Below are 14,518 nucleotides of genomic sequence, written 5' to 3' on the forward strand. Positions count from 1 at the left end.
ATCCACTGAGCCTAGATCGCATAAGCAAACTGCATAACAACGCTGCTGACATCAATCTTGTTGTAGAGGGATATCAAACATTGTCAAGAACAGGAGGGGAACTGCAATTAGAGGGGAGGAGTAGCCTGATCTTATCACCCCGGTTCTTTCCAACTGGCCTCAACCAAACACCTGGCAGAAGAGCTCTGTTCTGCAGGCCTGCAGAACCCAGAGAGTTCTGACAGGGCCCATTCCGGGAGCTCATTCCACCAGGTAGGGGCCAGGACCAAAAAGGCCCTGGCCCTGGTCAGGTGTACTTCCCAGGTGCCCAGGACCGTCAGCAAATTCATACCCACCTAGTGGAGTGCCTGGTGGGGGGCATAAGGAGACAAGCAGTCCCACAAGTAGGTAGGACCTAAGCCATGTATAGCCTTAAAGGTCAAAACCAATACCTTGAACTTGATCCAAAAGCAGACGGGCAACCAATGCAGCTGTCTCAGCGATGGCTGGACATGGGTCCTCCAAGATGATCCAGTGAGGACCCGTGCAGCCCCCAGGAGCAACATTTTGTGGAGGGGGAATGGGAAAATTCCTTTGGTAGAAAACCTAGTCTGATCCAGCTCAAAAGCTAGGCTTGCTCAGCACACACCTTTTCTTTGCACATCTGAAGTGAATGTGTGTATTTTATGCGTAGGAAATCTCTGTGTACATTAATCAGAATGGACTTTCCATAACGGATCAGGAATAATTCTAGCCATCTTTATATGTGTGTGGTCATGTTTGTGATCATGTTTTGCTTGAATCAGGCTGTTCTCACACTTCGAATTTTGTCACATTTTGACTTCAACAAGATCTTCCATAGCAAGGAAAAGAAGTCAAGAACTGGTGCACACCCTGGTGAGCATGATCTTTTATCTACTTGGCACATTTCATGAATGTCACATCTATGCACTTCAGCAGCAGATTTTATCTAGGTGTTCCTGGAAAAGAGGAAGAAGGCCTGCTTCATCCTCTGACTGGGGAAGGATGCCCGCTTAATTAATGTGGATCCTACTTTGCTATTTACAGTACTGATACTGATGTCTCATCTTTTAAATTAAAATAGCATAATAAAATACATAAAACCAATTTTAAAAAGCTAAAAATAACCTATAAAATTAAATATAGTACACTTATTCATTCATTTGATTTCTATACTGCCCCTCTAAGTCTCCCATCTCAGGGCAGTAAATAACAAGCATTCATTGTATACCATAAAACAGCTGGACAGTAAAATCTATAGACTTTAAAATCACAATTAAAAATATTAATAATTATCAGAATTATTAGCATCAACAGTTTGTTCCAGGGGTGAAATTTGATTGAAGAAGGCGTCAGAAGGCAGGAGGAGTAAGACATACGGGACAGGAGGAAGGCCTGGTAGTGATTTCCTGGCTGGCCTTAACTATAAGCCCAGCAGAAGAGCTCCATCTTGCAGGCACTGCAGAGCTTAGTAAGGTGGTGAGGCCAGGCGTATTTCTTTAGGGCCAGGGATCCGTAGCTTGTTGGTGTTACTGGATTCTTGGGGGCTTCTATTCAGATGGAAAGTCCTGCAGATACGCAGGGCCAAGATCATATTAAGTCTTAAAGGTTAAAACCAAAAGCAACAAGACTCATAGTCCTAAACCTGTAGCTAGTGGACTGTATTCGAAGAACCACAAGTAGAAAGGACTGTTTCACCTTCCATGTCCAGCTGCAGCTCCCTGAAAATCCATTCCTTGGGGTCAGGCACTAGGAGCACCATGGAGGCCACAGCTTGAAGGGGAAAGATGCAGATGCAGAAGTATGCCCACCCCAAGAGAAAGTACATCCTGCTCATGCAGGGGGGCGGGGGAGAGATATATGGAAACAATTTAAAAAGCACCACCCCGCCCAAGTAACCAATCAAGTAGTATGTATTTTAAATTATAAACTGTTCAACATAATTTTCATACACCATCAAGAAATGACAATCAAAAGCTTTAATGTTTGTAAGAATGCTTTTATATTTGTATGAATGGCCAACATTTTTCATCCACATTATTTTAAAATTACATGTGCAAACATCACATACATTCAATAACAATTCAGTGCCCTCAAGTTGCAACTGATTCATGGCAATCCCAATCATTGAGTGTTCAAGGCAAGAGACTTGGCCATTGTCCTCTTAAGAATAGCAACCCTGGTCTTCCTGGGTGGTCTGCCATCCGAGTACTGACCATTGCTGACCTGCTTAGCTTCCAAACTCTGCTGAGCTCAGGCTAGTCTGGACTATTCAGGGCACTCCATATATTCAACATAGCCTTTAAAAGGGGCCCACTTTATCACTGATCAGTTCTAGCCTCTGTCTAGGACAAAGTGTACATTAGCATAAATCTTGAGTTAACAAAGTATCTTGGTAAAAACAAGCAAGCAGATGAATTTTAAATGTGGTATGGTGTTCACTAGGACAAAACTACTTGAAAGCTTTTCCATAGGCTTTTTTGAGTGAGGTCTGGTGTTAGAAGATAATGCACAGGTCGGCAGGAGCTCCTTTGGTCAAGGATAGATAACGAAGTTTGAAGTATGTCAGTCTGGATTCTATGCATATGTTTTGTACAGTACTTTTCACTAAAAACAAACATTTTCCATTGATCTACAAATATAGTATTCCTGCATTTATATATTTACTTTTGAACTTGGAGTGCTATGGGTCTGAAACCCATATCTGCAGACAACACATTTAACTCTGCGTGTGCACCATATATACAGAGATCCTCAACCAGGGGTAGTCAAACTGCGGCCCTTCAGATGTCCATGGACTGCAATTCCCATGAGCCCCTGCCAGCATTTGCTGGCAGGGGCTCATGGGAATTGTAGTCCATGGCCATCTGGAGGGCCGCAGTTTGACTACCCCTGCTCTAAACCCTTTTGTGCATGTTGGCTTTACTGGATTGTTCCTCTCCTACAGGAACAACCTGATACAATCAGAACATCTTGTTATTTTTAACAGCAATCACAATTACATATTAAATCAATAAAAAGATCTAGGTTGGCTATAAGAGAAAGTCTGTTTATGGAAACGAGCCCCAACTTTAACAAAACGGGGTAGTTTTGTTTTGTTTTTACTATAAAAACCAGCACGGTGATTGCAGAGAAGCTGCTAAAGAAAGCTGTTGTATTACAGAGACCTAATTCTCTCTGAAAATATATTATCAAGCCAGAGCAACACTTGCTGAAAATTATCTAAAGGACTACCAAACACATATATGTAACAAGATAGATTTACCTATATGAAACAGAATTGACACCATTCATAGTTAATAAGACAAACAAAGTTAAAGCACTTGAAGATCCCATGATTTAAATTTGTGCTTAACTCTCTCATGAAAGCATTTATGAGTCCTCACTATATGGAAAATGGCCCTATATTTCTTTCCTTGCCACTCAAGGGTCCATTAGGAAGATCCAACCCATTAAATCTCACTTCATTTGAGATTGTAATTGAACAAAAATTTAAAACTCACCTATTAAACCAGTGATGGGTAAACTTGAACAACCAAGAGAGGCTGGCATTAAATAAATTATCTAGCAACCCTAATATTATTATTATTTTAAAAAGCAGATAACAGTAGCTGTATTGTTATTCAAAATAGGTCAGATTATGAATTGGAAGTCATGAGGCAACTTAATAACCCAGTGTATTATAGCTCATGTCAAATAAATCCAGCTCTATCAATTCAATGTATGATTACAACTATATTAGAGAAAGGTTTTATTATGGGAGATATAAAGTATATCAAGGAGATTTCCTTGATAATACTAACCCCAGAATCCCAGTATCTTACACTTTACCAAAAATATATTTAAAAGCTATATATTTGTCAGGGGGATCTATAATTCTTACCACTTTGTGGGAAAAGCACTCCTAGACGGAGCCTATTTGGCCTGTCCAACCTCTGCTTCCTGTCCACGGGCCAATCAGGATGCACACAGCACAGCTGTGCACGTCCTGATTGGCCCAGCCCCGCCTGCCCACAACAAACCCAGCCAGGAGAACTGTAGTGAACTTGCCACCATTGTGCTCTTGACCATTGCTGGAAAGGAGGTGGCCATGCCCTGGAATGGAGGGGGAGGGATTCTGCACCTCCCCCCGCCACCCCAAGAAGTCTCGCCGAGCCCTCTGTGGGCATCTGGGTCTTTTTGGCGCCCTGCCACTGCCAGCAATAACCCGCCTTCCCCCAAACCCCGCCCCAAAACAATCCCTGAAGGCTCTGCAGGTCTCGCCCAAATGCCCTGGCAGTTCTTCGCCATCCTCCCAAAGCCTTCTCTGCCTAGCGGTGGCCCCAGAGTCCATACCATGCTCCCCCCCAAATCGAGGACACTTTTCAGTCCTGCCCTGGGCACGGTGGCCTCTCACCCACTCCTGAGAAGGCTCACCGAGGCCTGTGGGGCCATCAGCGACCCTTCTCATGGTGGTGCAACGAGCCTCAGAGTCCTGGCACCACCCCACAGCTCTACCAGGCTTTTTCGGCCCAGCCATCTCAACGCCTGTGGGGGCTGCTGCAGAGTCCCCAGTGGTGCTCTGCTGCCCTGCAGGAGCCTTTTTGCCATGCCGTGGGGAATGAGCCTCCCCCTGCGGTGGCCCGAGAATGCTCCTGGAGGACAGGGTGGCACCCCAGAGGAGTCTATGTTGGCCCCCACGCCCATTCCCATGCTCGGCCCAATAATGCCTTGCCAGAGCCATGGGGCACCGCCAGGACCTCTAAAGCTTTACCACGCTGCCCGGACCAGGAGGCACTGACTGCCCGCCAGCACTCCCCAGCCCTCCATCCAACAGGCTTTTCACCCCACCAGGGAAGCCCACAGTATCACATCATGCAACGGGCACTGGCCCCTTCTCCACCCCAGACAGGCCTCACCAGTTGCTGCCCGGCAGCCCGCCCAAGGAGGAGCTGGCCGCCACATCCTTCCCCCCTACCCTGCAAAATGCCTCCTCAGCCCTGTCTTGGGGCAGAGAGGTGGCTAGTACCCATTGCATTCTCTGATACAACGGGCTTCCCTACTAGAACATAATATAATAATAATATATTATAGCCTGTGACCTATCACTGAACTTGTCAAATGAGCTCACCAGCTCCATAGGAATTTCTGAAAACTTCTCTAAATATGTATCCCCTTGAAATCTATCACATACATTGTTTTATTTTCATTACTATAACATCTCTTTCCCCAAAATAATAAAATGTCCCAATGTCAAAAGCAGATTAGTCACCACTCAGGTTAACTGCTCTAGAACCCTTTTCAAACAAAATAAAACCAATTAAAATAGAGATCAGTATCAGGTACAAATACTGTACATATTAATAACCTGTATATATTACAGCACAAAGAACTGATACTGAAGAAAAATGGACAAAATTTTCTCATAAAAATTATAAAAAAGTAGGGAGAGAGTCTAATGTTCTCTGTTATCTATATATTCTCAGAATATATGATACTTGGCTTGACATTTTGTAGTATTTGATGGCCATATATGCATGTTTTTTGCCAGGTGATATCACATAGTGTTTGGCAGATTTCGTGGCCAACATGCTATGATGCTGATGATATTTTACAATTATTAGATTATGCATTAGAAGCCCACCACAATTAAAGCAAAAGAAATGCCAATAAGCTTAAAGGATTTACATTTTTAGGTAAGGTTGCACATTGAAAATGCACATTTAAATTTCAGGGTCAATATAATATTTGAAAATGAGCAATCTTTGATTATTTGGAGAAATTCAATTCTGCTTTAGTACTATCAGCAAGGATAAAGTTGTTAGAAAAACACCACCTCCTCTACCACTGATGGGAGTAGAAAGAGGATTCTGTCTATGCCTAAAGAAAAAAGGAACTTGTTTGAATGCCATCTTAGCCTGTTTCCCAGCAACTATGGAATGAGACCCTTTTTTGTTGTGCTTTCATTTCAAGGGTGCTCTATGGCTTGGGAAGGCACTCTTTTCTATATAACCAAAGCAATATATCTACCAAAAAACCCCAAAAGACAAAACTCCTGCACAATTCTAGATCAGAATCCCTTAAAACGCCTCGAGATCCAAGTTCATATTCAGTCATTTCAAAAGCAGTGCGTGAACCAGCTTTGCAATTGGTCAGCTAATGTTTTTTCCTTGCAGATCTGTGTAGACAAGTTGACATCACATGGTTGACATATTACCCAGTGAAAAGTGAACACTGAAATACAAGAAGCCTTGAACTCGCTTTCAGACAGTTCCATCATTTTAAAAAATAACCCAAACCATACATTTGTCTCCTCAGCTGAGACACAATTGTTTTCACCACATGCCTATACAATTGCAAACAATGAATAATGGTCCTCCATCAATCCCACTTTGTTTTGCTAATTAACACTATTCCTGTTTTGCACATTGTAAAAGCACGTACCAGTGCAATTAATTTGCCAAGACTGGTTTCTAGAACACAACTAAGGAGGCGTTATAGTCATGCTGAGTGCTAATCGGAATAAACAAAACTGATTTTTTTAACCTGGGACTATCTTGTGCTATTGAAGTCCGAAAAACTTTAATTTCCATTGTAATGGGCAAATGAATTAGAAACCAAACTGGATGAATGGCTTATGGGCTTTTTATAAATATATTTTCTTCAAATTTAAAAAGCTTCCAGAAAATATATACATCTGAGTCATTGGGGGGGGGGGGGGGGAGAACAAATCTGACCATGAATAGATATAAAAAGAATAAACTGATAGGGTTGGGCACTTTGGCGTCCGAAGCAGCCATTCACGCCCAAAGAAGCTAGCGCCACAGTGCGGGGGGAGGGGAGGCATGGGCGTCGGCGCACCGGTGGGCGCACACATGCAGGTGCAGTGTGTGTGTGCTGGCCAATGCACCTGCCCCTTAGCTGAAGCACCCAACCCTATTTGGGAATGTTCTCATTTTAACACAGCAGCCACCACTTGGCTTGATCTAGCTGTCACTATTGGGAGATCAGATTCTGGCCTGAGTGTGTATAGGAGAGAACCACGTGGCTGGATATTTTTTTTACTGTGGATTTTCTTTTTGGGGAGACCATCTAGAGAGGAACATGCCCTTTCCTGTTAGATATATATGCTGCTTTTGTTCAAGATGCAAATTCCTACAGGGGGTTCTAGACCTACAGGTTTTACTAATTTTTTATCTAATTCAGAACTCTCACTTCATTGTTACCAGTGGCTGACTGCTTTAAACTGAATCTCTGCCTCCACTGAGTGGACTTGAGAAGCCTCCTTTGTCCAGAAGGGCTAACAAGAACAGTTTTTGAGAGAGACAGAGAGAGAGTGCCCTGCTACTCTCAGAAGTGTATTATGGGATGCATGACTTCTTAGACCAGCCACATGTACAAAAGACTTATGTGTACTACAAACAGTTCATAGGAGAAGGCAACTGAAGAGCCAGCCGAATTCAATCTGCAAAAATCACAGCCATTTTCACAGAGGGCACAAGATGATACATGCTTCATCACTTCAGAGTTATAGCTTCTCATTGCTCTTCTCCCTGTTATGAAAGAACAGTCAACAATGTTGCTAGATTATGACAATCCTATCAAAGGAAATGTAACTGTTGTATTTTCAAAGGCGCATATATTAATTCACCAGTGAAGCAGATAACTCAAACAGCTGATACAGTTGTTCACACCAAGGACACTCCTGCTCTACTGTCAAACTTACTCTACAGTGATCTGTATGCCCAGATAAATGATATATAACATGCCATACAGTAATGACAGGTAGTAGTTACTGTGAGGTTTTCAGTTATCTGTTAGGATAGTTATATGATCCACGAGTGTTTGGAATATTTTATTTATACTATATACATATTTGGATGTCTACAAATATTGTATAAGATAATAAAGTATAAAAAGGGCCAAAAATTCAATTATGGTTAGGCATAAATTATATGTTCTTTTGCAGTAGGCTTCATACGGTTTTTGCTCCAGCACTGATCCAAGCATTTAGAACACAGCAATAGGAAAACGATTATTTTAGGCCAACTGCAATATGAGATATTGGCTGTGGTTTCAGAAAACCAGAATAAATTTCATATATGCCCTTCAGCAAATTTCTGAGTATTTCAGGGGAAATAACTTTTTAAAAATTCAACCAAGTCTTATTTTACAGCTGGAAAAATTCTAGGAAAAATAATCCACCAGCATTTCCTTCTTTCTAAAAGTAAATCTTCTTCACCAATAATGTCTTGGTTTTAGAGTCCTGGAAAAATTCAGTCAACTAAGTTCTATTACAAATGATGACTTTCAACTGCTGGTTTTAATTCAAACAAACCATTGTATAAAAGATGCTTTAAGATGAGAGCAGTCCTTTAAGAAACGTTTTAATAAATTCTTGACGAAAGTTCTAGTATAAAAACAATTAAGCAAAGCCAACCAAGCTGTATTCATGTCTTCACCACGAAAAAAAAGGGATGGTTCAAAATTATTGCAACAGAAAACAGAACCTATCCCGGGCTATTTTAAACAATTTCACAATGAATACAAATAAACAATTCTTATCTCTTCTTTTTTATATATGTATATGTATATAAGCACAACCAGAACGGCCTCCAGATTTAACCGTTTTCAATTGAGTTTTCCTCAGTGGTTGTTTTTCAAGTTTTCCTTTTAAATTATATATATGTGGCCTTTGGCTCCTAGGTTTGGGGAGGTCCAGTCAAAAGACTCTTCCCACTGGGTTGTAAACTGCCTCATGTCTTCTGCAAGTCTATTCTATAAATTGTATTTTGCAGTCATAAAAACTAGAAATGCCAAGAAATGCATTCATATAATATAACACATATACTCTGAACAGTGCCTTGGAATGGATAAAAAAAATCTGCTCAATTGGGCCATGTATTGAGGTTGAGAGGTTCTATGAATGGCCTTCATGTTTACAGAAAAACCTGAAAAGGGGGGGGGGGATGAAGGGACTGAACCCAAATTTACAGGGCAAATGATAAAATCTCACTAAGTGATGTCATGTGATCAAAGCCACCATTCTGAAGCTTGTTTAACAACTTCATGAACAGTCAATATCAGGAGCAGTGGGGGAAAGGAGGAGGTACAGGGGAAATGAGGTAAGCAAATATGTGAAGCAGCAAGGAAGGGAGAAGACAGTGACTGAGTAAACTAAACAGATAAAATGGGGAAGGAAGGAGATGCAGGCACGAGTAAGTGAACAAGGCAACAGTGACAGGGAAGGCAGAGGGAAGAGGCAGGGGAAAGGCATCAGTGGGATTAAGAAAAAGGAACAGGAGGAAGTGGAAAGCAGCAGTGGGTGGCTTTTCATGGCAAAATGGGTTCCTACTCGAACTAATTATCCTGCTAAAAGAAGGCAGGATTCATAAAGGCCCAGATTATACTAATTTTTCATTAAACTCTATGTGTCACCCACAAAGCATGACTGTCTTGCCAAGCTGGACATCTGCATATTAATGAAACATTTACATAGAACCTGCAAATGAACATTATGGGCATATCCACAAACTGCACAACCATGATCTTCTATACAATCTAGGAAGTAACCATTTATCTTGGAAGGCTGCATGTTGGTTTTATGAACTTGAGACCTATGAATACACCCATTCATGTGCACCTGGTCTCCGAGAGTTAGAACAGATGTGCCAGACGGTAAGGCAGATAAGCACAATTCCACTCTTCCACCACATATAACATTTACCCAATGAGAAGTTCATCAAAAGAAGATTCTAGATTATCATTATTTCACCTGTCAACATTCAATACTAGCCACAACACAATGCAATCTTATTGGATACAAGGTTGCTCCATATGTATCTGCCAATATTTTCCATTTCTTGTACCCCTGTATCTACACCAAAAAAGGGCTTCATATTCCACACCTAGGCAATGCACAAACTGCTCTCATGTTGGGAACTTGTGTATCTGCTGTGATTGGGAATTAGAAGGCAGATGAGAATGTGACACAATTGTCTCCCAGCTTCCTACAATGCTGTGACTCAACATGTTCTCGGAAGGTAACATGGGAAAGCTAAACTCATGACTTCACTCCAGGAAAACACAAAAGGTGCACACAGCTACTTCCAGAACTTCAACCTGCCTAAGTCTTCCTCAAGTCTCTCACCCTCTCCAGTTTTATAGCTTAGAAGACTCTTACCCATAATGACACAAATAAGCATTCCCCTGTCAAATGATTCCAAGTTATTCTGCGGGCCATTCCGCACTCAAGTTATAATGTAAAATCCTAACCTTATGCAGACGCTATTTTTTAAACCTTTCACACAACGTCATCTGCACCCTGCATCCCAGCAGCAAACCGGCAGCTACATCCTCCATATTAAAGCAAAGTGGGGGAATCCCAAAAAGTGGATTCAGCCAACCATCTAGCACTAGCGGGAGGAGAGGAAGCAGCAAGCCACAAGCCAAGGACATGTGCAAAGCAGCACAATCTCCATTTCCAATGCCCGATCTCGAGCCTGTCTCCCTCTCCCTTCTTCCCAAACAGGGACTTTCTGCTGCCTTCATTACACCACAGCAGTTGTTCCCTTCCCCAGTTAGGAAACACAGAAAACACACCCAGAACTGCAAATTTAAGCTTTTTTCCAGGCTGGTTGGAGAGGCAGCCTTTGTGGGTTCGCCTTGGGGATATTTCTACATAGGCAGGAAGCTGTGCCTGAAAGCCCAGGGTGGCTGCCCAATAAAACCCCTCTTCCTCCAAGGAGCACCCTTGAAGTCCCCCCTGGCATGTGCGTTTGACAGCTACAGAGAGGCAATGCATCCTCCCAGAGCCATGCCCCCTTGCCCCGTCTCTCGCCTCCCTCTCTGCCACACAGGCAAACACAAAATGACAGCTCCTGAGCAGCAGAAAGACTAAAGCCCCTCACCTCACTCCCTGCCTTAATGGCCTGCCTTTGATTCTCTCCGTTAAGCCGCCCTTCCTTGTGCAATCCCCCCCCACACACACACACACACCAAGAACAAAAGAAAAAAGCCCCTTCAGGACAAAGGACACAGGAAACGCATCCCAAGGAAAATCGCTTTCCCTTTAAAACTGGGAAAAAGTTGATTGACTGGCTGCCATGATTGACAGCTAGGGGGAGACTCGCTGGCATTGCAAGTCCCTCTTTGCAGCCATTTTATTCAGCTGTGCGGAGTGCCAGGAAGCGTGAGAAAGTGGGAGGAGAGCGAGAAATGGCAAGGGGTGCATTTTTAATAGTGTTAAGCAATTTCAGTTGCTTAACGCTAAATTTTTAGAAGTGCAGAATGGCCCTGACTATTCCTGTTTTTTGTCTTTTCCTCATCACTTATATTTTAATATAGATTATTGTGTGCACTCCTATTTAAAAACTAGAGTGTACAGAGGTTTCTGTACACACACAACTTGATTTATACCTCACCCTTCTCCCCAATGTATATGCAAAGAACCTTACATTCTTTTCCATTTTATCCCCACAATAACACAGAGTATGTGACAGGCACAAGTTCACCCAAATGCCTCCATGGCTGTGTGCCCTTTTTCCTTCTGTATTTCTTCTACACAGCTCTGAACATCACAATACTATCACACTAGTAGTCATATACAAAACAATTGTGCACTTGGTAACTGCACAGGTTCACCATTATAGATTCAGGTGGGTAGCCATGTTGGTTTGAAGCAGGAGAACAAAGTTTGAGTCCAATGGCACCTTTAAGTCCAATAAAATTTTATTCAAGGCATGAACTTTTGTGTGCATGCCCACTTCCTCAGATACAATGAAATGGGAATTACAGGTCCACACATACAGGCAGAAAGTGGGCCATGAATTAGTACAAAACATATTAAATAAAATGTTGTTGGTCTTAAAGCTGCCCCTGAACTCAAACTAGGTTTACCTTTAATTCTTTATTTGGAATAAAAGGTAAAGGCATCCCCTGTGCAAGCACTGGGTCATGTCTGACCCTTGGGGTGACGCCCTCCAGCGTTTTCATGGCAGACTCAATACGGGGTGGTTTGCCAGTGCCTTCCCCAGTCATTACTGTTTACCCCCCCCCCCCCCAGCAATCTGGGTACTCATTTTACCGACCTCGGAAGGATGGAAGGCTCAGTCAACCTTGAGCCGGCTACTGGGATCGAACTCCCAGCCTCATGGGCAGAGCTTTCAGACTGCATGTCTGCTGCCTTACCACTCTGTGCCACAAGAGGCTGTATTTGGAATAGAAGGGGTCAAATCCTTCAACTGGTATAGATCAAAAATATTCTACTGCTTTATGCCAGTTAAGACAGAGAAAAATATTGCAGCTGCTACTGTTAATGGAATTAACATTATTTATGTTTCTGTTAGTGCTAATACATCACACACAATTTTCCATTTTATGTCATTCCTTAAATTAGGGAGTTCATTCCTCACTCTACTGGACACAACTATACACTACAGCATGGTCAAAAATTATTGGTACTTACTGGGTTCATAGTAATCTACTACATTTACAGAAGCATCTTGAGTATTTGCAACTTTGAAGTATCTCACAGTTGGAACATCCACACAAAACACTGTTTTATTCAACTGGAAAATAAAAAGAGAATAGATTCAAAGAACAATATATGTTTCTGAAAAGAAAGGTTTAATAAGATGAGTTGTTGATGCCTAAGCTTCTCGCTGCTAAAGAATATGATGCTTGCATTTCATTGAATGATTGAACATTTTTGTATTAACCAACATCACAACCTGTGTGAGCAGTTACAACTGCAGGGATGGGCAGGTGGCATTATCAGAATATGCCCGACACAGGCTCACACACATATGCACACACAAATAAAAGGTTTCTAGGGCAAACTCCTACTTTCCTTTAGCATAGAGCACACACTGAGAACACACTGTCAATTCTCTTCTGGTATGCTAAACTCAGTTCTTCTGCCTCCCAGCAGTTTTAAATTGTTGATTGTAAATTGGTAGTGTTAATATATTTTATTGAGTTCCACTGTTGTTGGCATTGTAAGTTGCCTTGAGTTTCCGTAAGGTAGAAGGGCAGCTAATAAGCAATTGAAATAAATAAATTAATTAAAAAGCATATTCAGCAAGCTGGCTCCACATAACCTGTATTCAAAACATGTTGCATTTACCCCTTAAAGAATCTCTATTTTGCCTACAGGAAAAGGACAACTGATTATGAGAAAACTTTTGTTTCACCAGTTCAAAAAAAGATTATCAGGACTCTTTTTTTAATGTGATGCTTATATTAATAATTTTAATCTAACAGAATTATGACAAAGGATATTTTTCTTGTATGTTGACTTACATGGACCAAATACAAATGAACTTTGCCTTCTTCTTTCTCCACTTTCCTAACTATATAATCTGGAGGCACAAAGCCAGGTGACAGAGAGAAACCACTCAACAATCCAACTTCCATAAGAACCATTCCAGTCTTTGAAGATGTATCAGTTCCCAAATACCTAAGAAGGGGGAAAGAAGGGACATTTCATGTGGAAATAAAACAATCAAACATTCTAGTATTAAAATCCTTACATAATAATAATCAAACAGAACCCTGACTGGGCTCCTCTTTTTGGCATGAATGAAACATAAAGACGAGCATGAATGCCCACATGCAAAGATAACTACAATATAGTGGTGTTCCTGTATGAGCATGCAACATACACATTCTTCCCTCCTTTGAGTGGGAAGCCTCATGCAAACTGTATGAACACAGATCCACAGGATCAATGTGCTGTGTATAAGCATAGTTGGGGGGGGGGGGTTGCTCATTTCTCCACTACAGAGAATGGAGGACACAGGATCCAGAAAGTGGATTGGATTCCATGGTCAGAAAGATTTCCATTTACAGAGTATGATTTTCTTTCCTCCATCCACCTGCTGCAGTTCAAAATGGCCTTCAAAATGTTACTCTTGGTAAAAGGTAGGATTGCCAACTTCCAGGTGCGGCCTGGAGATAACTCAGTATTATAACTCATCGCCAGACTACATAGATCAACTCCGCTGAATCAAATGGCTTGTTTGGATGGCGGACTTATGGCATTATATCCTGCTGAACAACTTCTCTCAATCCCTTCCCAAACCCCAACCTTATTTGTTTGTTTGTTTGTTTACCACCCTCCCTGTAGGCTCCATCCCCCAAATCTCCAGGAATTCCCCAATGTGGAGGTGGCAATCCTAGGGGACAGGCAAGTGGATCAGTGAGGTTTGCAGCAGGAGGGGGAAGCAAGTAAAAAATCACCCTTCACACATGCACACACAGACATATCCTTATACAGTCTTTGTCAACTTTTTTACTTTTGAGAAATCCCTGAAACATTCTTAAGGCTCTGAGAAACCTCAGAATATGCAGAATGTGCAGAATATGGTTGGGAAGCATAGCTGTGTACATTCCCTCCTGGGGCTCTACTCCTTCCTACCCCCTCCAGGGCCATCATTGGCCACTGGGGGGAGCAGGTTAACATGACCATATATGGTCATAAAGGTAAAGGTATCCCCTGTGCAAGCACCGAGTCATGTCTGACCCTTGGGGTGACGCC

General features: G+C 42.1%; 1 protein-coding gene across 1 annotated transcript in view; it reads right to left on the bottom strand.

The window, feature by feature from the left end:
• Positions 1 to 1,978: 1,978 nt before the first annotated feature.
• The window catches only part of CD109 (CD109 molecule), a 100,456-nt gene continuing 87,916 nt past the window's right edge, over positions 1,979 to 14,518 (bottom strand). The window contains exons 31-33 of the mRNA XM_077306636.1: positions 13,282 to 13,438; positions 12,446 to 12,548; positions 1,979 to 7,532 (exon numbers count right to left, since the gene is read on the bottom strand). Of these exons, the coding sequence (XP_077162751.1) occupies positions 7,360 to 7,532; positions 12,446 to 12,548; positions 13,282 to 13,438 (433 nt within the window). The 3' untranslated portion in view covers positions 1,979 to 7,359. The remainder of the gene's footprint in view (positions 7,533 to 12,445; positions 12,549 to 13,281; positions 13,439 to 14,518) is intronic.

Source organism: Paroedura picta, chromosome 1, assembly GCF_049243985.1.
Source record: "Paroedura picta isolate Pp20150507F chromosome 1, Ppicta_v3.0, whole genome shotgun sequence".
Taxonomy (NCBI): domain Eukaryota; kingdom Metazoa; phylum Chordata; class Lepidosauria; order Squamata; family Gekkonidae; genus Paroedura; species Paroedura picta.